Below are 21,706 nucleotides of genomic sequence, written 5' to 3'. Positions count from 1 at the left end.
ACAGAGAAATCGCTTAAATCCAAGCTGTATTGTGTAAAAATAAGGGCTAAGAGAAAGCGCGGGATGGATATGTAGACTTCTGAAAATGCACATGGCCTCGGGTCTCTGCCTCGCGGCCACCAGCAGGACAGACTCTGAACACGGAGGCAGAGACCTGGAAGCCGACACCGAACTCTGAACGCGCTGGCCTCAGTCAGGCCCGGTCACGATGGAGCGCGAAGGGTATTGTAGGCTTTCTTGTTTCTCTCGGTAGAACTGACCTTTTTAGGGGATAGGTTTCTTTTATGAGCATCAGTTACGGGATGGTAGAGGGACTGAACAAAGTCCCAAGTCAGTTATTAATTATTTTGATAGCGATGAGATCAAATTTTTACAAATTTTCAGGAGGATTCACTTAAATCATACGAGAATTTAGTGCCAGTGTAACTGGTTTTACGCTTTACTGTGCTCACAGGTGCTGAGTTTTTTTGGCGCGAGAGGGTTTGGGGTTTTTGGTGTTTTGTGTTTTTTTTGTTTTTTGGCTTTTTTTACAAATCGAAGGCAAGACCCTCCACCAGCAAAAATATTACAGCCTACTTTATTACGAGACTCGCTTCATTGCCGTGGTCTGGACCCGAACCGCAGTGTCTCTGACGTGTGCCTGTGTGCAGATGAAGGACCAGTACTTTCTATGAAGCTATTTAGGTTGATGATGTAAAAACCTGGGAATTACACAACGTCCTCTCATTTATAGGTCGATAAAGGCTAAGCGATTATGTCTAGTTGAAAATTCCATTTTTAAATGTGCTTCTTAACATTTGAGCTGCTAATTTAATTATTTTCAAAGTGTCTTAGGCCTATATTGTGAAAGGCATTAAAAAATGTGAATGATTTGAAAAAGTAAGTGACTCGATTGATATAAGCAGCTAAGAGTAACTATTGATTATGCAAAATGAAAAGGTAAATTCTAAAATAGAATATTTATATCCCATTTGAACAGATGTATGATGAACAGCCTGACCTTTCTCTAGTCTCTCCATTAATAATGTTGAAAATTCAGGTAGAGATGTTTACCTCCTCGTGTCACAAAGTGAGCCCAATACTCAGCCCTAAACAGTCTGTAGTTAATTTGTCCATTCAGCCAATATTTGTCACCTACCGTGTGCCAGACGCCGTTCTGGCTGTTAAGACTCTGGGAGCTGATAGCGGGTTGGCATCTGCTGCTGGGTTGTAAATTCCTCAGGGGTCAGAACCGTGTATTTACCTGTCTTTGAATTTCCTTGCCCAAAGGTGACACTCGCCTAATATTTGTTCAATTAAATTGTTGACCTGTGTTCTAGTTATCCATCACTGAGAAACTAACCGCCCCAAATATAGTGACATAAAACAAGCATTCGATTCTGCCCCTAAATTCTGTGAGTCAGGGACTCAGACAGGGCGCTACAGGGACACTCGTCTCTGTCAGATGACGCGTGGGCCACAGCGGAGAAGAGCCGGAACCCAGGAACTGCAGCGGCCGGAACCGGAGGACCACTTCCCAGCTGGCTTCTTTACGCCCACGTCTGGCACCGTGATGAAGGTAACTGGAGGTGTGGGCCCGGCCGGAGGGCCTGGCAGTGGTCACGCCGGCACGGCGGCCTCCGGGCGTTTGAAGTTCTTACGCGGCACTCCGTGTTCTTCAGAAGCCACGTGGTCTTGTATGGCCCAGCCTCGAAGTCGCATAGCTGCCTTATGCCGCCACTCTGTGTAAAGCAGTCCGCTGAGATGCCACGGGAGGGGACAGAGGCCTCACTTTGTGACACGAGGAGGTAAAGTGTCCGCAGTTTTAAAACCAACACAAACGAGCCACAAGTGATATCGCAGACACAGGATATGATCATTACGACTGGGCGTCTCTGTACACAATATCACGCATTCGTTGGACACCGGTGTGTTTCATCGAAATCTCTAGAATTTGAGCACCAGCAACAGTGATTCTTTGTCTAAAAGTAATACGACTGTTTTGCCTTTGTTCCTGGATTTGTAGGATGTGGAAATCTCTTAATTATTAGTAGAAATACAGCATTAGGAGTAGTTTGCCTGAAATTTTGAATTGAAACTTACCTTCCCTGTTTGAGTGAAAATTCTGCTCTTCAGAATCCGCTTCTGATCGAGAACGGCCGACGGTTCCTCCTGCAGCCGAGAGTGAAGTGTTTATGAAAGTAAATGAAGTTACTAGTTATCGACCCATGATATATTAGTGAAGCAATGAAGAGTTTTAAGAGACGTGAGAAAGCGCTCAACTTCGAAAGAAGAAATAAAGCCTTTAAGAAATAGCGCATAACATTTGAGAAATTGCTTTGTGCATTTCCACCCAGCGCCGGGGATCCCCCGGCCCCCGCCCCAACTCTGCCCATCTTCCCTGCCTCGTCGTTATTAAACTGAACATTTAAGCCCTAGTTTACAGCAAAGTTCAGAACCATTTTTCTTTTCCTTTTAAAAACCTTACAGTTTAACAGTATTGTAAAAAGTTTGTACAACATAGAGAGGCCGTTTAAAGAAGCTGTTTTCCATGCTGAGAGCTTTTCTAGTTCATAAGATGGTTTCAGAGCCAATGGGGGTAAGGGTGGACCGAAGCAAGGTTGTTATCTTAAATTCGCATTTTCGCTTGGAGGGAAGTTACTCCTACCCACATCCTTTCCTCATCTGTAATGTAAAAGCAGATGCAATTTGCAAATCACGTATCTGCTAAAAGTCTAATATCCAGAATATATACGGAATTATTACAACTCAATAAAAAGTCAAGTTTAAGTGAGCAAAGGATTGAAATAGATCATTTCTCCAAAGAAGATATTTAAATGGCCAGTGAGCACACAAAGAGGCGCTCAGTATCATTAGCCCATTTTTCTAATGGACGCTTTCTCTTTTATAAGTTGTGAGCATTCTCTGTATATTCTGCATACTGGACCCTCATTAAATATATGATTTGCAAGTATTTTTTCTCCTCCCATAGGTTGACTTCTCACTTTCCTATGTCCTATGAAGGATAAACAAGTTTAATTTTTATGAAGTCCAGTTTATCAATTTTTTCCTTGTTTGCTTGTTCTTTTGGAGTGCTGCCTGATTCAAGGTCATGGAAATTTACACCTGTGTTTTCTTCTCAGCCTTTTATAGCCGTAGCTCTTACATTTGTTTCTGATCCATTTTGAATTAATCATGATTGGGGAACATGCATTTGAGGTACTGTCCTCTCTTATCAGCCTGAAAAACTTCTTTTAGTATTTTTAGTAGGGCAGATCGGCCCGCAGGAGACTCTTCTTTGTTTATCTGGAAGTGTCTTCGGTCCCCCTGTTTTCGAAGGATTGTTTTGCTGGGTACAGACTTCTCGGCCGAGAGGTTTTGGTGGTGGTGGCCGTGGCGCTGTCAGCGGTTGGACTGTGTCGTCCACGGCCTTCCGGCTCCCACGGTTTCTGACGCGGAGTCAGCTCTCGGCCCACTGAGGGCCGCCTCTGGGTGATGAGTGCTCCTCGTGCTGCTTCCAGGATTTGTCGCACTTGGGAAGACGTTGGTCATTTCGTCCTCGCGTGGTCTTTCTGCCCCTTTCCCTCTGACTCCTTGTGGGACTCCCTTTCTGCAGTGCCCACAGGAACTTGAGGTTCTGGCCATTTTTTAAGAAATTATTACTTTTTCTCTTTATTCCTCAGAATAACAACCTCAGTTGACCTATCTTCAGGTTCACCAGTTCTTTCTTCTGCCTGTTCAAACCTGCTGTGAATTCCTCATTTCTTTTATTATACTTTTCTGATCCAGAACTTCTTCTATTGGTTTCTTTATTATAATTTCTTTATTGATATTTTTATTTGGTGAAACATCATTCTCATATTTTCCCTTAGCTTTTTAGACACGGTTTCCTCTGTCATGACACTTGATTTAAGTCATTGTCTGGTAGTAAGGCCAATGTCTGGGCTTCCTCGGGGCAACTCTGAAAATCAAATTCTTCACACTTTCCAGGATTCGTTATTGCTTTTTGATGTTCTTTTGTTCAGTGGCCTTTCCAAACTAATTCTGCAAAATCTCTGCTCAGCTTCCTGGTCAGCTAATGACTGGACAGAAGGTCCCTTGAATGCATGTAAGCAGTAAATGTCCCAGGCTCTCCTAGGGGCGCTGTGTGCACGGCGGGGCACGTGTCAGCACCCAGGCAGCTGACAGCGCCCCCTGAGCCTTCATGTCCGGCTTCCGTGGGGTGGCAGGGGCAGCAGGGGGTGCGGGCTCACTGCCCGCTGTGTGGTCTCCTGTGTGTGCACGTGGCCCGGACATGTCGGGACCCCTGTGAGCATTTCTTTCCCTAGCTTTTCTCTTTACACTTGTTGATTAGTCTTTTGCCCACCTTAGGCAGCCACAATCTTAAACAGTTGCCTGTGATTTTTTTTTTTTCGACAGCTGGTCTCAGCGAAAAGTTAGTTTGCACTGGGCGACCTCCGAGTCGGGCTAGATGCAGACAGCATTGCGAGAGGGGTCTTCCAGGGAACCAAGAGGTCGAGCAGTGAGAGTTCTCGAGGCACGGGGCCGTGGGGGCACTGCGGTCCACCTCGCCGACGCTTGCCGGCCTCCTCTGTCCCTTTCCCAGGCTGCTGTGGCGCTGGGAGGTGGGGGTGGGAACAGGCCAAGTCCACATGCCGCAGAGCTCTCTGCGTTTGCAGAGCTTCGGCCACTTCCCTTGATCAGACGCTCTCAGGAGTGCCACGGAACGCCGGCTGATTTCTGGAGCCCAGAAGTAGTTGGGTCTGACCGTTTCTGTCTATGTTCACGCCGCTTTAGGGAGAAGCGGCTTCCCAGATACCCTTCGCCTGCCCTTTTCACTGTCGCTGCTCGGATTGAGTTTTCCACGTTTTACTCTGTAACTATTCGTATCGTTTTCCTTGCTTCTGAGATGCTTATATTCCTGGAGTTGGCACTAACAGTGCATCGTTCGTTTGTCTTTTTACCTCTGCCACCTCCAGGAATGCTACTACTGCGGCTAACGATGTAGCGAGGTCTGTCACACTTCGTTTCCTGCTGCGAATCATTGTCCCACCAGGGAATGATGCCGCTCTGTCACAAATCCAGTTAGTTCTCATGTGATTGTTCCTCCGTACGGAGAGCCGGAATATGGGAATGGAAGGGTAACCCTCAGCAAGTGAGGAAAAGTCCCTCCTGCAACAGCCATTCGGTTTCATTTAAGAAATTTTCAAAACACACCTGCATCCAGAGACCCCTCCCAAGGGAGCAGAGCCCTCGGCCTCCGGGGCCCTGAGGGCCGCTCGCGGTCTCAGCTCTACTTCCACCTGCCTCGCCTGGTCTAACTAAATGTCACGTGCATTTCTTTTCTGCTTTTATTCCTTTTTAATATCTTCCGCACTAGCTTCCTGCTACACCGAGTTACCTGCTCGAATCATCCGGGTTACATCCGCCAGGGCCAATTGCGTTTTGCGTTGTTACTGGTAAATGCTCCATTAAATACGATGTGTATGTTTTTTTCTTTTTTTCCTGTTTGTGATTTTGTTTGTTTTTTAATGATTACTCAGCCCTTTCTTGTAACGTTTCATGATTGTGTTCCTAGGGACAAGTGTGCAGAATACATTTCATGTATGCTCCTAAGGCCTAGAAAAAGAACTGTAGAACTAACTTAGCACGTCCCTGGCAAGAGCAGACGTCTTTGAAATCAGACCCGAGCGTGTTTGGATTCTGGCTCTGCGACTTAATAGCTACGTCATGCTGCCTTAGTTAAGTTTCGACTTTCCCGTTTTGAAGGTGGGCATAATAGCGTGGCTGTGGGGGTTCGGCGAGATTCTGTATGTGAAGGTTTTTTCACAACGATTAGCACAGATCAGACACCCAACAAAAGTTGGTTTCTCCTCTTTTTCCTTCAGTTGTGAGCTTACAAACTTGAGGATGGCAGCTCGGAGCTGCCTGGTCACGAGTTTTCTCTGCCCAGCCCGGCCCAATGTACTCATTCCCCTACTGTCCTTTAAAAAACAAAAAAAATTATTAAGATAAAGCTATTATTTTACCTACTATAAAATTCGCCTGTTTTTAAAGGGCACACTTTAGCGATTTTTATTGTGCTCACAGAAGTGTGCAACCGTCATCACACTCTGATTTTTAGAACATTTTCAGCATCCCCAAAAGAAACCCATTCCCGTTAGCAGGCATTCCTCATTACCAGACGCATGGGTTTTGAGTGGGCTCTCCCGAGCCCCTTTTTCCCTCGAGCCCTGTAATTTTGGTGTTTTTAGCGATTTTTGTCAATGGTTGTATTACGTGAGCAGAAATGCTGGTATATACTCAGGCGTCGACCCTCGTCACCAAAGCGTCCTCTCTGAGGTGGGTCACCATGGCCTTCTCATTGCCCAATCAAACCAACGCTTTTCGGTCCTCGTTTTCCCCTTGTGTAGCATCGGCCACTTTTTCTTTGGTGACGCGCCTGTCTCCCTTGGTTGCTTTGAAGTCTCTCTCTCATCGTCCCCTCTCGTCCGGTCATTCTGTCTCAGCCTCCTCAGCGGGTCCATCTTGTTTAAATACGGGTGTTCCCGAAGGTCGTCTTCCTCTAATGCTGGCTACGCACATCCTTTCGTATTTTCACGCGACGTCATTTTTAAATAGCTTAATTTAGTTCCCGTTAGCAATTCGCCGTCTCACTGGGAATTTAAGTATCTGTGTTTCTTTATCTAACAACTTGCCGTTTTCTTTTTCACATTTACTTTTGCATGTTTAACAATTGCAACATAAGCTTTGTAGTTGTTTAGTTTGTAGGATTTTCAGTTGTTCGCCGGGCTAATTCCCAGGTGTTCACATTGTTTCTTTTCTTTATTTCCTATTTCTAGCCCGTGTTTGCCATTGGAGACCAGCCGTTGCTCACGTATTTGTGTATGACGTGTATTTGGGGAATTTAATCTATCTTTTTAGTCACAAATATTTTTATGATCCACTCTTTCAAATTTTTTATCAAATAAGGTATTTTAAAAACACTTCTAATTAAATGCGCTCACTTGACAAAAATAACTTTTCCAGTGCTGCAGTTTTCGGAATCGCTCGTCGGGCCCCCGCGGGAACAGCCCCCGTCATGCTGCACAGCAGTGTCGGGTGTCAGAGTGTCGGATGGGAGGAGCGGGCGCCTCGCCATCATCGCTGATGCAGAAACCTTCGTTTCTGTGTTTGAACAAGCATCTGCCCGCCTTTCCTGTTCGCTTAGATGAGTAAAGGCGAGCGGGAGCCAGGCGCCGTTCCCGGGTGCTTGCCCATCTCCCAGGGACTTGGAATGGTTCTTCGGCTCACCCGGCGTCTCTGTAACGCCACCGTTCGGGTTTCACAAACCGGGAGATGGATTTTCTGGGTCGCCTTCTGTGTCTGTCGTAACGTGATTTGGGGCTTTGCTGGGCTTTCCCATGTGTTGCCCCCCACTGATGAGGGCGTAGGTGACCCTGGCCGTGGGAGGCGGAGTGGCACTCAGCGTCCAAGTCAGGGCACGGGGCTCGTTCAGGACGGAGACCTGACTTCCGCTCCTGCGGCTGAGCCATCTAACCTGGGGAAAGACGGTTGAGTGATCAGGATTTCGAGACCCCTGCGCGTGTGTTCGGGGAGCTGGCACGTCCCCGAATGCGACGTTTCGCTGCGGTGCTCTGAGCTGCGAGGCAGGCCGCTGGCCGTGCCCCAGCTGGTTTCGAAGCCGCCAGGCGGAGGGCAAGGCCGGAGCTCGCGCGGCCAGCAGGGTCGGAACCGCGCGCCGCCCGCGCCGGGCTCCTCGGGCGCCCCCCGCTCCGAAGCCGCTGCCATCCCGCGCGCGGGGTGCAAGCCGCTGTCACCGTGCTCCCTTCACACCGCCCAGAAACCGCCCGACGCTCTCTTCCAGGTGTCCCGGAGCCTCCGAGCGCAGAGACGCCCTGGAGAGGAGGAAGACCAGTAAAAGCCCGCCCGAGACCGAGAACGAAAACGGAGGCGCCCTCCCGGAGCCCCCGGGGACGCTCGCCCCCGAGGCGGACGGCCCGGGGGCCGGCACGGTGCCCGCCGAGCGGACCCCGACCTCGGCGGCCCTGCCCGCGTGGACCGAGGCGCCCGGCCTGGACAACCCCGCCTTCGAGGAGGGCGTCCCCGCCGACGGTGTGTGCTGCTCCCCCCTCCCCCCTCCCCCTCCCCCTCCCTTCCCCCCCCCTGCCCCTCTCTCTCTCTCTCTCTTATTTGTCACCCGTTTCCAAATCGGACGCTTCCTTCCTGCCCCTCCCCCGTTTTCCCAGCATGCGGTTTTCCCCCTTTTACTGAGATGCAGTCCACACGCCACCTGATTCCCCACATTCACAATCCTAACAGTTTGCGTCTTAGAAACAGGACGTGCCCCCCCCCCCCAGGGAGGTGACCCCTCCCCACCCTCTTCCATCACAGTCCAGTCCGTGACCTCTCTGTCCTTAACGTGCTTCTTCTCGCGGGCTCACTGAGAGGTCAGTGCTGCCGGGAACAGCAGGGACTCCTCAGAGTCAGTGCGCACTCTGTGTCAGGCCAGGGCCAGGCGCGTGACACGTAGTAACCGATTAAACGCTTGCGACAATATCCTGAGTTGTTCTTTTCTATGGTTCGAGAACCGAGTCTTAAGAGAGTGGCCAGCCCCACTCATACGGCCGGGAAAGGACCGGGTTGTGTGTCTGTGTCCAAGGCCACGCTTCCGACTCTTGCATCCCGTGGTGGCCGCCAGTCTGACTGGACGCCCCGCTAGGGACAGACACGAAGCCCGCGGTCCTCGATCGGGGACCCGTTGCGCGAGCCGGCCCCGGGCGCTCACCTTTACGTATGACTTCCTCTCGCAAAGTCCAAACTTCACTGCAAATTTCAAATTGTCCCCGCCACAGCTGTAACTGTTCTTCGTCCCCTAAAGCTCAGGAGCCGCTCCTTAGAGCCCGACGCGATGACTGTGGTCACACGCTCGGCAGGTGCCCTCGTCTCTGTACCACCGTGCCGTGGTGGCATTTGTTCGTGGTTCAGACGTTTATCAGTTAGGACAAGGTGACACTCTCTTAACGCGTCTTTATCAGATCACTATGGCATCCCCGGTGATCTGATACATAGTAGTTACTTGTCAGTTATTGCTATTTATTATTATTATTCCTCCAGAAGAGGAAACGTTTAGAGAATCTGAACAGATTATCTAAACAGATATTTTTGGTCATTCTCTTTTTTCCCAGTGGTGTTACTTAGTTATTAATCATCTCAATAACTTATTAACACGAGATGACTTATTTCCCTGCGGAACACCAGAATCTAAAATCTCGATTTTCTCGCCGTCTGTTTCTCTCTCTCTCATTTGCAGCCACGCAGCAGCCACCAGGTTTACCGGAAGGGGAGATCACCACGATCGAGATCCACCGCTCCAACCCTTACATTCAGCTAGGGATCAGCATCGTGGGTGGGAACGAAACGCCGCTGATAAACATCGTGATCCAGGAAGTCTACCGGGACGGGGTCATCGCCAGGGACGGGAGACTCCTCGCTGGGGACCAGATCCTTCAGGTAGCAACCTCAGTCCTGTTCATTGGCGCCCTTTTGTTCTGATTCGTAAATTTAAAACTCTGAAAGTGGTGGGACTGCAGAACCCGAATTATGTCAAGGTGAGTTTTGCTGTCATTCTATGCAGAGCAGGTCAGGATTTCTCTGTAATTTCTCTCTATTTCCCCATACACATGGAACGTATTCTTTTCTTCTCCCGAGCTTGACTCAGTCCGCCGTGGACTCCGCACAGGGTGCCTGGTTCTCCTTGGGCCAGCGAGACTCCCTCTCTGGGGCTCCACGGTTGGCTGTTTTCAGAGCCATCCTGAAATTCTTACCCCATCGGCGTTATCCGTAGCCTACTTTCCCTGCCCATCTGTTACCGTCACTGTCTGACTTACCCTTCTCTACACTGATTACGAAAATCTAGAAAAGACAGACTGAGTCGCACTGGTTACTTATAATTTATATGTCACAGATTTTAAGGTAGAATTCACGGCCATCTCTCGTCGGCTCCTAATGCAGCCTCCTCCGCGAACAGTCTGGCTCTTCATTAACCCCTGTTGGGACGCTCACCTTCTTCTCTAAGAAGAAATAGCTGTTCCCAAAAATGAACTAGCTTGGGACGACGTGCCGTTCTACGAGCGGGCACGTGGAGACTGAGGCGGGGAGGATGGTAAAGGTTCTGCCGTGCAGGACTTGAGCTGTGTGATTGTGGGCCGGGGTCTTTGAATCATACAAGAATAGATGATCACCGAAGCTGAAAGAATGGGTAACTTCCTAAAGGGGAGAGAATGTTTGCGTATGAGAAAAAATGTCTTCTGGGAACGCAGATGTGGGGAAGTATTTCTGGTCGTTCCCAGTGAAGACTTGGAAAGAAGGCTGTTTGGTATTTACTACCTGGCTGTCTTCCATTTTGGATAAGCTGCATTAATGATACGGTGAGCCAATCTGAAAATACCCGAGTCCTTAAGGTGGTTTATTTACGGATCAAGGAGCCAGCCGGCCTGTGCTCTTATCGGACCAGCCTTAGGCAGTAATAGCATGTGACTCTGCCTTTAAAAATTCTCTCTCCTTCTCTCCCTCTCTCTCATACATACACATACATGTTATTCCATTAAATAGCCTCTTCGAAAAGGAGAACATATATCCTCTGGGCCTTTTGCTATACAGCCTTGTGGGCACTTTGAAGAAAATATCTGTTGTTAAGAATTACATCAATATCACTGTTAGAAATAATATGACTTTTAGAACATTATTGAGAATAGTTATTTTCAGTTCGATCTGAGTCGACGGTGATAGAGGCATTTTGATTTTGAAGGAAAATAATTATAGTCGTGCGTTGATTGCATCGGTACAAAACCTGTTTAGCCAAAAATGTGATAGAGTTAGCTGATGCAATTTTTACCAAATCTAGAAGCAGTATTTTATTTCGTCTCCATGTTCTCGAATTTCACTGGCAACCACACATTCGTGAAGGAAAAATCTTTTTCTAATCGTCCAACGTTTCAGATCCTGCTTCACGCAGGTGAGAGGAGGTTACATATTTGCACATGGCTGTATCTGGATTTCAGCCAGATGTTTCAGAGTCACGGGTGACAGTTTTTAATTTAAGGTAGAAGAATATGAACCCTAGAGACAGGTAGCTTAGCCGAATAGCTAGAAATGATGGTTATTAGCTAATGAATTCACATCAGGCCAGCTTTTCGAAGCTGCCTTGAAGATTTTTTCTTGACTTAACGTTATTCAGCATTTTCTCAAGGACTTGGATGGCTGCCAAACGCATAGATGTTGCAGATTTGGGAGGAGGGCACGTTTGTGTGTGACATCTATGAATTCGATGACTGGATTTAAAAAAGATGTCAACAGGCCAAAATCGACAAAATTCAAGTTAGCAGCGTTTAAAACTATCCACCCTAGATAAATAAATGGGAGCGGGAGGCCTCGCTTGACAGAGATTCGTCTGAACAAAATGAAAGAATTTTAGGCGATCGCAAACACCTGCCCCAGAGCCGATGTGTAGAGAACACTCGCTTCCCTTCCCTTCCATCCCGGACAGATTAAGAGAAGAGCTCTGCTTGTCACAAATGCTGAGAGTTGTGCGAATCTCTCCCTCTAACGTGGTGAATAACCACAGCCGGGTGTGTTTTCTTAGTGATGTAACATGTCCATGGACCCATCACTACTTATTTCAAGGGATAGTTTAGTCAATAAGTGTTCCGTGAGTATCGGATTGCGTTTATTGTCTTAGGTACATATTATACTTGTGTGTGCTAAAGAATGAGAGTGAAATTATGATGATCCGCCTTCGCTAACGTAGAAATCACTGATCTAAAGTGAGGCGGTGCACCCGGAGTATGCCACCTCCCTTAAACTAAAACTCGGTTTATTTTCTCTAGCTTAAGTCCATTTTTCAGTTGGGAAGGCAAATCTGTGGTCCAGCGGCGCTTCGGTTTCCAGCAGAGAGCTGACATTGTATTAGCGCTCCTCACGGGCCAGTGTTGTCTGCTCAGTCCCGTCCCAATCTGCGAAGTCAGTGAGGACAAACGCTCGGACAAGGTCTGTCGTTTGCCTGAGGTCATTCAGCTAGGACCGGGCAGAACCAGGGATGCTAATTCGAGACTCACTGCAGCCTGTGATCCTCATTCTCTACTTAATACTAGTCGTCGTAAGTTAATTTTAGGAACTCCGCATTTTAAAACTGTCTTCAGAGTGGTTTTCTTTGTAAATAATGATCGCATGGCGTTTTCTCGAGGTTCGTCTCTTTGGGAAACGTTGCGTATAAACATTTCTGCACACGGGGAGATGAGAGAAAGATCGTCACGCTTTGCTCATCATTCTCTCGTGCAGGTCAACAGCTACGACATCAGCAACGTGTCGCACAACTACGCCCGGGCCGTGCTGTCGCAGCCCTGCAGCGCGCTGCAGCTCACCGTGCTGCGCGAGAGGCGCTTCGGTGGCCGGGCGGCCGGCCACTCGGAAGGCGGCACCGCCCGGGAGGAGGTTTTCCATGTGGCGCTGCAGAAGCGTGGCGCCGGGGAGCAGCTGGGCATCAAGCTGGTGCGCAGGACGGACGAGCCGGGCGTCTTCATCCTCGACCTGCTGGAGGGGGGCCTGGCCGCCCAGGACGGGAGGCTCAGCAGCAACGACCACGTGCTGGCCATCAACGGCCACGACCTGAAGCACGGGACGCCCGAGCTGGCCGCGCAGGTCATTCAGGTGAACCCTCCAGACGTCGCTCCAGCCGCGTCTCGGCCTTCTCTGCCCTGTCGCCGTTCGTGTCCCTCGGCCAGCAATGTGATCGAGGAGATACGCGGTGTCTCGTTGGAAAGTCGGGCGTGGCTCGGTCAGTTCTCCAGAATCCACACTAGTGCGACTTCGTCACAGGTGGCGTTTTCTAAACGCTGTTCCGCGAACCTGAGGTCGGCGGTTTCTAGAGGGAGGGCTCTGTAGCATCGCATGCTCTTCTTGGTTGGTCCCGAGGCCCCACCTCCTGCCAGACAGAACGGGGGGGGGGGGGGAGGTGTCCACATCTAACAAGTAGCGAGGCTGTGGCCTGCCCAGTCTCCGAACTTTCCTTCTTCACTTCAGGATCTGTAAACGTAGGGAAAATCATCTTTGATTAAGAATAACTCTTATCTCCATAGTGCCTTTTTTTTTCTTTTAAGAAATTCAAAGTATTTGAAACCCATCATAACATTTGTCCTCCCGGTGCCCCTGTGAAGTAAGGACAGTTATTAGAGGAAAACGAGCTTTTCAGTAAGAGCATTAAAACAGATCGATTACAAAACCATCCGGAGAAGACCCTCAGGTTCTGCCCCACGCCATGGCTTTTAGCCCAGTGTGGGCGTAAACAAAAATGTGTTTTTTCTAAGTGAGCTTAACAGAACACTATAAGGGAAACCAAGCATTAATGTATTTAAGCATCAGGAATTTAGGTCGACGGTCACTAAAAAATGTATATACTATACAGAATCAAATGACAATGAAAATTTAAGGCTCTGAGAAAACCCAAGTCTCAATCCTCTTTTAGTTCTGTCTTTTAACTTGTTGGTTCACCATAGCATTAAGAACACGCACGCACACGCACACACACACGCGCGCACACACGCACACACGCGCGCACACACACAACCATATCACATCGAGAGGACGTTCGGTTATCGGGTCTCAGTTCATAGGTTTGAGGTGTAAAGAAATCAGACGCCTCAAAAGTCCTTGACATCAGAGGCAGCGTTCGGGCCATCCCCCGTGGACGCCGGCCAGCTGCTGCACCCGTAAAAACAGGTTCATCCTGTGAGAGTCAGATCGGCGGGAGGGGCGGGGGCCGGGGAAGGAAGTTCATCCAGTTGTGGGATTTGTTACAGGAAACGGGAGAGTTGAGCGGACTTAATGAACTGAGAAGTCAGGTCAGTGAGCTGGAAAGAAGTAAATTGACTATATATATGTCAGGCAGTGTCGAAACACTCTTAATTCCTGAGTAAATATCTTTACTAAATTTCCAAGAAAATGTAGATGCGCAGGTAGAAAGTACGTTTCAAATTTTTCATGATAATATGTTGCATATTTGAATTTTTATAATCCAGCTAGTTAAATAGTTGTGTCATATTTGGGGCTATAATTTTTCCCAAACTATGGAAAACTGAAGTTGCTCAGTTTTCAAAAATAAGAGTCTCATTGTTTTGGATTAGAAAAATAACATGTACTCCTCCATGTCGTAAGAGGAGAATCATGAAGATAAAATATAGAAAACAAAGAAGTTAGCATTGCTTCCGCTGTAAATACCCCAGGATGTCAACATTTATGTTGTGGAGAACATCCTTACAAACGTTTTTATGTGTACGTCCACAGATAAATAGGAATATGCGTACACACGTGCCTAACACGTGACTCATCTTGTGCATTCCGAGTCTCTAACTTTTTTCCAGTGTCAACTGTGTCTTGTCAGATAAGTCTGATCTCCCATATTCACGTCATGATCTCCCATAGCTCTGTAGTAGGGCCCTGTGTACTCTCTAACTTATGTTTCATTCTCAAGTTTAAAAATACTACCGAACTTCCCTCCAGAAAGGTCAGACCGTACCAGTTTATACTCCCAGCAACAAGGCATGCTCCTTATTTATGAATTGCGGGTATTGTCATTCGGGCATCCCGCGTTTAAAAAAAAATGTTGACTTTAACAGAACTCCTCTGCCATGTTTGAAACCCTGAAGCGTTACATGTGCAGTCTGTTTAAAGTTAACCTAAACCCATCATTTAAAGCCGAACTGCCCACTTCCATCCCACGCACAGGGTTTTGTCTCTTAAGTAATCTAGAAAAGTCAAGGACTTGTTTCTGTTTAAGGTTTGTGTAAACGGGTTTTCCAATAAAGGTGAAAGACCGATTCTGGAGTAGTTGGTGGTTAAGAGGTATTGAGCAGTATTGAAGATGATCCTGGACATTGAAATAAAGTCACAGAGGGAGCATCTTGTCACTTCACTATGTGATCTGAAGTGTCAGCGATGTGACTGTCAGGATTTTAAATATTCTACTTTGGCATTTACCCTATCGATCGAGTCCCCACACGTTGTCTTGGAAGTCTGGCCATATATTGGCTGTCGTTCTTTTAGTTTTTTCGAAGAACTTGTCTGAAGCTATTTAATAAAACGCTTGAATAAGCAGATGATTTTAATAAGTAGGGCCTTAAATTGGTGGTCACTTATTTTCCTATTTAAGAACTAAAAATAGAGTGATTTCTTAACATTATTGACAACGGTTGTGGGGGAGTTCCCTTCTTCCTGAAAAGCAGCCTGTCATATTTTCCCAGAGGAATAATAATAAAATTAGAAAGTATGATCATACCATAAGTCAGCATCAAATAAATCAGGCCTGTCCAGTTAAAGCAAAGGTAAAATAACTTAAAGTAGATATTAAGATAAAGTATTTTTAAAATATACTAGCTGTGAACGTATGTTTAAAATCTAGATAGATGTATATATAAATAATTGACCTCTGTTAAAATGATAGTCATAAACATCTAAAATAATTTACTGTAACACTTTAGGGCATGTGTGTGAGAGAGATACACCCAGTACATACATGTAAATACTGTTACCCAGGATCTCCACAATCATTTTCTTCAGGTCTGTTTAAACCGATGTCCTGTTTTGACTCAGATTTATAGCAAGCAGAGACAAAGCGTGCATAGTTTCATTGATTATTACTTCCAGAGTAGCCAGCACAAAACTTATTTCAAAAAGTCACAACAGATTTTAATCAAGTTTCGAATCTGTTCCTCCTTTCTATCTTTTGTCCTCTGCTCTCTCCTGCTCAACGCCAAGGACAGTCTTGACGGGGGCAAAGAAGCATTCAGAGTTACCCTTCAAGAAATCATGGGGAGATGAGGGCCCGGGCAATCGGACTGCTTTGTCTCGGTCATTTGGGAGGTGGCGTCGGGGAGGGCGTGTCCTAGAGCTGCGTGTGTGTTTCAGGTGCAGAATTTCCAAAACGCTAACCCAGAAATGAAGCCCCCTCCTCCCCGCCCCCTGCGCTTGAGGCCACCGCCCAGGCGAGGCTCTGGGCGACGTCGGGGCATCGGGCGTTACACCGCCTGTGATTTTTACAGTGGTGTCATCAGTAACCGGTGGTAACGTGTGCGTGTTTTCTCTAGGCCAGTGGAGAAAGGGTGAACTTAACGGTTGCCAGACCAAGGAAACCCCAGCCGGGGAACCCCGTCCGAGAAGCAGGCACTCAGAGCAGCAGCCAGCACCCCGTGCAGCCGCTGTATTACAGCAGACCCAGCTCGCACAAGGTGAGGGGTGTCGCTCGTGCGTCTGTAATTCACCCACCCTCCAAGGGCCATTGCTGCAGCCGGTAAAGTTTAAACGGGGGCTGTTATTCTGTCGGGGAAGGTGAGCACGGGCGTTGGGGGTACGAATGTGTGTGCCTTGCTGCGCTGGAGAGCTATCATGCTGTCTCAATTCTTCAGCTGATGGGGAAGGTCCTTCTGCCAGGCGATTGATGAGAAGGGCTTGGCCTTCCAGAAAAATCTTCTATTTGTTTAGTCCTGCTCGAAAGTGGGACTTATCTTGGCTTGCTCCTTTAAATGCAACACTCGGTTATAAGATTGGAAAAGTAGAATTAAGACAATGATCAGTAAGTCTGTATTCAGCAGTTGGGCTGGTTGCCTACGACAAGAGAATTAGATATGTGCTTATTAAACATATAAAGCATAAATTTTGATTGGTACTCGTATAGCATATTTCTCCGTGTAGTATAAGTCATAGGAATGCCACCTAAATCAGTTAAAATTCCCATATGTTGGGCTTGTTCACAGATTCTGCAGTATTTCAGTTTTCTAATATAATCCTATGACATTTATCTGTACTGAGAATTTTGTTACTAACTTTAGCTGCAGAAACCAAAAAAGGGTGGCACTTTACCATGTTCTTTATTATTTACTTCATTTGATCCTTTACTTAAAGTCAATAAAATAGGCCAGAATTTTTTAAACCATGATGCTTACCCAACTATGTGAAAATGTAAGCTCAATGTGAGCTTCCGAAGTCATTTTCCTTCGGTAAAATTCAATTGCTTTGTTAAACAAAAACTGATTTATTGGCCTTATAAACCATAGAAGTTTTCCTGTGTGCTAAAATGGCATCTTAATGTCAGTACAGTATTTGAGAAAGTAATCACCATTGGAATGTCACAGGTACCCTAAGAAAGCATTGCTTAAAGACACAGTATTTTGGGCCCATCAGGTTTCTCTGGTTTTCTGAGCTTAAGTACAGACTTGTCACTGGTCTTTGGTTTAGTTAATACTTATAAGAAATTATAACCACACACTTTGTTCTCATTTCTGAACAAAAACCAAAATGTATGAAAGAAACCTATAATTTTGCTTTTATGATGATGACTATGAAAAAGGAGTTACTGTTTTAAATAGGACTTTTGAGTGGGAGTTTTTTCACATAGCTTGGCCTTGCTTTACAAGATATATATTTCTAAAGAATTGTAGTATAAGGCCAAAGTCGATTATTGAATCTTTTATGTTACTGAATTCTACAATAATTTGAGATATGAGTGTCTACGACATAATTTTCAGACAGTTTTAAAAACTCCTTAATCATTTTAACATTTGTATGGAGAACACTGCTTATTTCATTTTGTTTCGAGCACATATATTTTTCTCTTTTAACTCTGCTAATCTTTTTATGTGATGATGTTTTAAATAGCAATGCTGAATTTATCGCTATTCTAGGTAATATTGTATAAACCCGGTTGATGAGAACAACCACATGAAATGTTCTTTTAAGTATTATTTTAGCTATTTACTCCTGCATTTGTTATGTCAAATTCTGATTTAGAAACCATAAAGGTTTCCTAGGGAAAAACAAACACAGATTCACCAAAACAACGTGTTCAAATGATCATAATCACTGTCAAAGTGAACGTTAGTCTACTGCTAATCCTCTTAAGTAGTTTCTTGGATAAACACCCTGAGAAGTTTCCATGGAGCTTACCCAGCATAATCTTTGAAGTTCGGTTTGGCTCCTGAGGGAAGTAATGCATACATCTCAGCCATCAGAGGAGTAAAACCACCACCCTTAATTGATGAAATACCTAAGAGCTGAAACTGCCTAAGTAAACATGCTCAAGGCCGAGTTTCCTTGCGTTGTCTTGACAATGAAATGGGTTTTGCCCAGTTTGGACGTCTACCAGTTTTCCGCTAGCCATGACATTTTCTCAGGGCGCTCTGCCGTTAGGACAGGCGGCTTGCTTGATAAAGGGTCGAGCGTCTGTGGATTCCGGGACAGGAGGAGAGAGCCGTTGGGCCTGGGGATCCAGGGTCAGGTTAGCCTGTCGGCTCTTTAACATTATGCCTCTAAAGGGGACGTTCTAGTTCTGCAGATGTAGTTCATACACTTCCGTTGTTGTTAATGTTGATATAATTTTTTGTTATCTGCAACATTCTCTTATAGTCAATAAGTGTTAGAAGCTTTTTGAGATATTAGCTGCCACTATATTTTAAGTCACCTGAGTTCAGATCTCACTTATAGTTGCATGATTGGGCCAAGTTATATGACCTAAGATTGCTTCCACACCTGTAAACGGGGCCAATTGTAGTAGTTACTTTCAGAGACATTGTGAAGATGAAATAATGCATGTAAAGCTATTAGCTTTGGACGTAATAAGCCCTCAATGTTATTGCTATTTTAATGTTAATATTGGATATATACACCTCGTTTTGGATTGAATTCTAATTCAGAAGAAAAGTGATGTTTTAATTTTTTTTTTTTTTTTACTTCCGGGAGTGTCTTAGTAATAAGTAGCAGAAATAAATGTCAGTAAAAAAAAAAAAAAAAAAAAAAAAAAAAAAAAAAAGCGTTTCCCTGAAAATATAGTTTATTGGGAATTTATTTTCCTGTCATTAACTTCTTCAAAATTTCAGTTATTTCTTATCCTTTTAGCTTTTCATGGAGGTTTTAAATGTAGATGTGCACCCACTTCATGACTGGGTCTTCCGATAATCCTTGTCGGCCGAATCGGAAGGCAGGTCTGTAGCTTTTTTCCAGCAGTTAGCAGAATCCACATTTTACTTTTGCACTACTCTGGGGAAGAGTAGGGGAGAAAGATGGGAGAAAATTAATTGGCTTGTTTTCGGAATCTTAAATGCAATATTTTCTTTTATAGACTTGATCGTATCTGGCTCTCCAGGTACTTAGACGCTGCGTTGACCTCCCGTGTCAACAGCCCTGAGGTTCCGGTTCCGTAGATAGTCCCCGCCGAGGCAGTGGTTCAGAGCGTGGCGTTGTGGCCCCCGGTGGCCAGTGCCGTGTTCGTAGTGATGAGGGCCTGTGTATTACTCTCGGTTCTGTAGTAAGCGATTCAGGAGAAGAACGTCCGCCTGCGGTAGCGGACGCCCCCCCCCCCCCCCGGGTCATTCGTCCTAGTGAATCCGCGCAACGTGTGTCCCCCCCCCCCCCCGGCGCTGCAGGACCTTGCGCAGTGCGTCACGTGCCAGGAGAAGCACATCACGGTGAAGAAGGCGCCGAGCGAGTCGCTGGGGATGACGGTGGCGGGCGGCCGCGGCGGCCGGAGCGGCGAGCTGCCCATCTTCGTGACCAGCGTGCCCCCGCACGGCTGCCTGGCGCGCGACGGCAGGATCAAGAGAGGTAAGGGGCCCCGGACCGCCGCGCCCCCCAACCGGGGAGGGCGTGGGGGCGTGGCGGGGGACGGAGCGGGTCCCCGGGGCTGGGGGGGTGCGGCTCGGGGCCCGTCGCCTGCGCTGCTGTGGCGCCTCTGTCTGCGACAGCGGGAGGCCCCCCGAGGGCGAACTGCAGGCCATGATGGCCCTGGGGACCCACGATGGCCCTGGGGAGCCCCTGCCGCCCCGCAGTCTGCGCTGGGCTGCGCGTGCACCGCGGGAGACGGGCGGGCGCGGTGCGGGCGGGCCCTGTGTCCTCGTGCGGGGTGGCGTCCTGCTCCCCGCCGCCCCGTGTAGCTGCTGGCGGTCACTGCGGCCCGGGCAGCCGGCTGGAGGCGCCCCCAGCCCCGGCGTCCCACGGGCCCCCAGCTCGGGCCCCCCGCCAGCAGCGCCGGCCCCGCGCTCCTCGGCTCCCCCGAGGCTTTTTCCCGCTTAGACTTCCAACAGCGCCCCCTGTGCTGTGGTCCTGCCCTGAGCACCTCGCCGGCCCCTGCGGGGGTTGGGGAGGACCCCGCCCGCACCCGTGCCGCGCACCCCAGCCACGTCAGCCTCTCTTCCATGCCCCCCCCTGCCGGCCACCCAGGGAAGGGCAAACATCGCCCTGCAGCCCGCTGGAGCGACAGCCGCCCTGGTGCTGGGGTCCCCGCCTGTGAAAGGGGCGCCCGCAGCCGCTGGCGGGACGCTGGGAACGCCCCGCAGAGGCGCAGGGCGCAGTCACGCCAGAGACCGCTTTTCGCGTAAGGATCGCTTTGGAAACGGGCGTGTTTCCTCCCGCTGGTTCTGATGAGTGACAGGACCGCATCACGTGCTACACCAGTTCAGGGCGAGGATTTTCCAATAAACCTTTCCGCATTAAAAATATATACATGTACAAAGTTTTCTATTGAAACGTGACTTTTGAAAAATTCTTTAAAATGCCCCTTGCATACGTAAGCATAAAACCTCCTTATAACATTAGAAAAATGCCTAATGTGAAGGAAAATTGTTGACACTTGGCATTTTCTGCCAGTTATTTAGACTGTTGGTTCTTTTATTTTGGAAAAGACTGAGAGACGTGCTTCCCACATTATGGCAGACTAGATTCTTTGAAGGGCCATCTCGAAAATACGGACGCGCTTAGAGCAGTGTCTGTGTGGGAGGGAGCTCACAGAGTAGAAGACAAGAAGGTCGCGGGTTTAGGAATTAATTCATTTACAGCTTCACATTCCCCATCAGCACTACATAATGTGTATACGTGGGAGCGGAAGTTGTTAAAACAGCATTCTCCATACACTCGGTTTGGGAGTCTTAAAACCTGTTTCTCCAAGAATGAAGTTGGATCCCCATCTCATACCACAGACAAAAAAATAAACTATCGTGGAGCCGCGCTGGCCGAGATGGCAGACGAGGTAAATGTTGCGCTTGCACCCTCCCACGACCGCATCAGAGTCACAGCTGAACTACAGGACTATCGTCATTGAGAATCGCCTCAAATCTAGCTGGCGTACAACTGAGGACATGCAGAAGAGGCCACCTCGAGACTGGCAGGAGGGGCGGAGAGGCAGACCGGGCTGGTCCCCCACCAGCATGTGGTGGCTGGAAATCAGAAGGGCTGTCTTGGCTATGGTGGTTCCCTCGGAGAAGCGAGGGGTCCCAGCCCCACGCCGGGCTCCCCAGCCCAGGGTTCCAGTGCCGGGCAGAGAAGTCTCCACAAGCTCTGGCTGTGAAAACCAGCGGGGACTGTGGCTGAGTGAGACGGAGGATGGCTGGAGTCACAGGCGTTGCTCTTAAAGGGCTTCCGCGGACTCACTCGCTGACGGACTCACCTGCTCTGAGCTCCAGCGCTGGGGCAGCAGCCTCAAAGGCGCCGGGGACACACGGGGAGGAACTGGATTGTCTGGCTTCAGGGCGAGGGCTGGAGGGGCAGCTCCTTCCCAGACAGAAGCCATTGCTCTTTGTTGAGCCCTCTCCCCCGCCCAGCCTGCACACACAGGCTGCCACCGTATCTGGGTCTCCCCTCCACCTGGCTGAATGGTTCACCCCGCCCAGGGGATTCCCTGAGACCCCGC

At 48.0% G+C, this 21,706-nt stretch overlaps 1 protein-coding gene across 7 annotated transcripts in view; it reads left to right on the top strand.

Annotated features, from left to right (window-relative positions):
• The window catches only part of LNX2 (ligand of numb-protein X 2), a 54,386-nt gene that overhangs the window by 23,041 nt on the left and 9,639 nt on the right, over positions 1-21,706 (top strand). For 6 of the 7 annotated variants that reach the window (XM_036228384.1, XM_036228383.1, XM_036228381.1 and 3 more), the window contains 5 exons: positions 7,847-8,094; positions 9,293-9,492; positions 12,319-12,687; positions 16,119-16,259; positions 19,449-19,626. In XM_036228384.1, coding sequence (XP_036084277.1) covers positions 7,847-8,094; positions 9,293-9,492; positions 12,319-12,687; positions 16,119-16,259; positions 19,449-19,626 — 1,136 coding nt within the window. The remainder of the gene's footprint in view (positions 1-7,846; positions 8,095-9,292; positions 9,493-12,318; positions 12,688-16,118; positions 16,260-19,448; positions 19,627-21,706) is intronic. The other variant, XM_036228385.1, reaches the window with a different exon arrangement.

Source organism: Rousettus aegyptiacus, unplaced genomic scaffold, assembly GCF_014176215.1.
Source record: "Rousettus aegyptiacus isolate mRouAeg1 unplaced genomic scaffold, mRouAeg1.p scaffold_m13_p_11, whole genome shotgun sequence".
NCBI lineage: Eukaryota > Metazoa > Chordata > Mammalia > Chiroptera > Pteropodidae > Rousettus > Rousettus aegyptiacus.
Note: the sequence above shows the minus strand (reverse complement) of the source record. Positions and strands in the feature narration are given on the sequence as shown.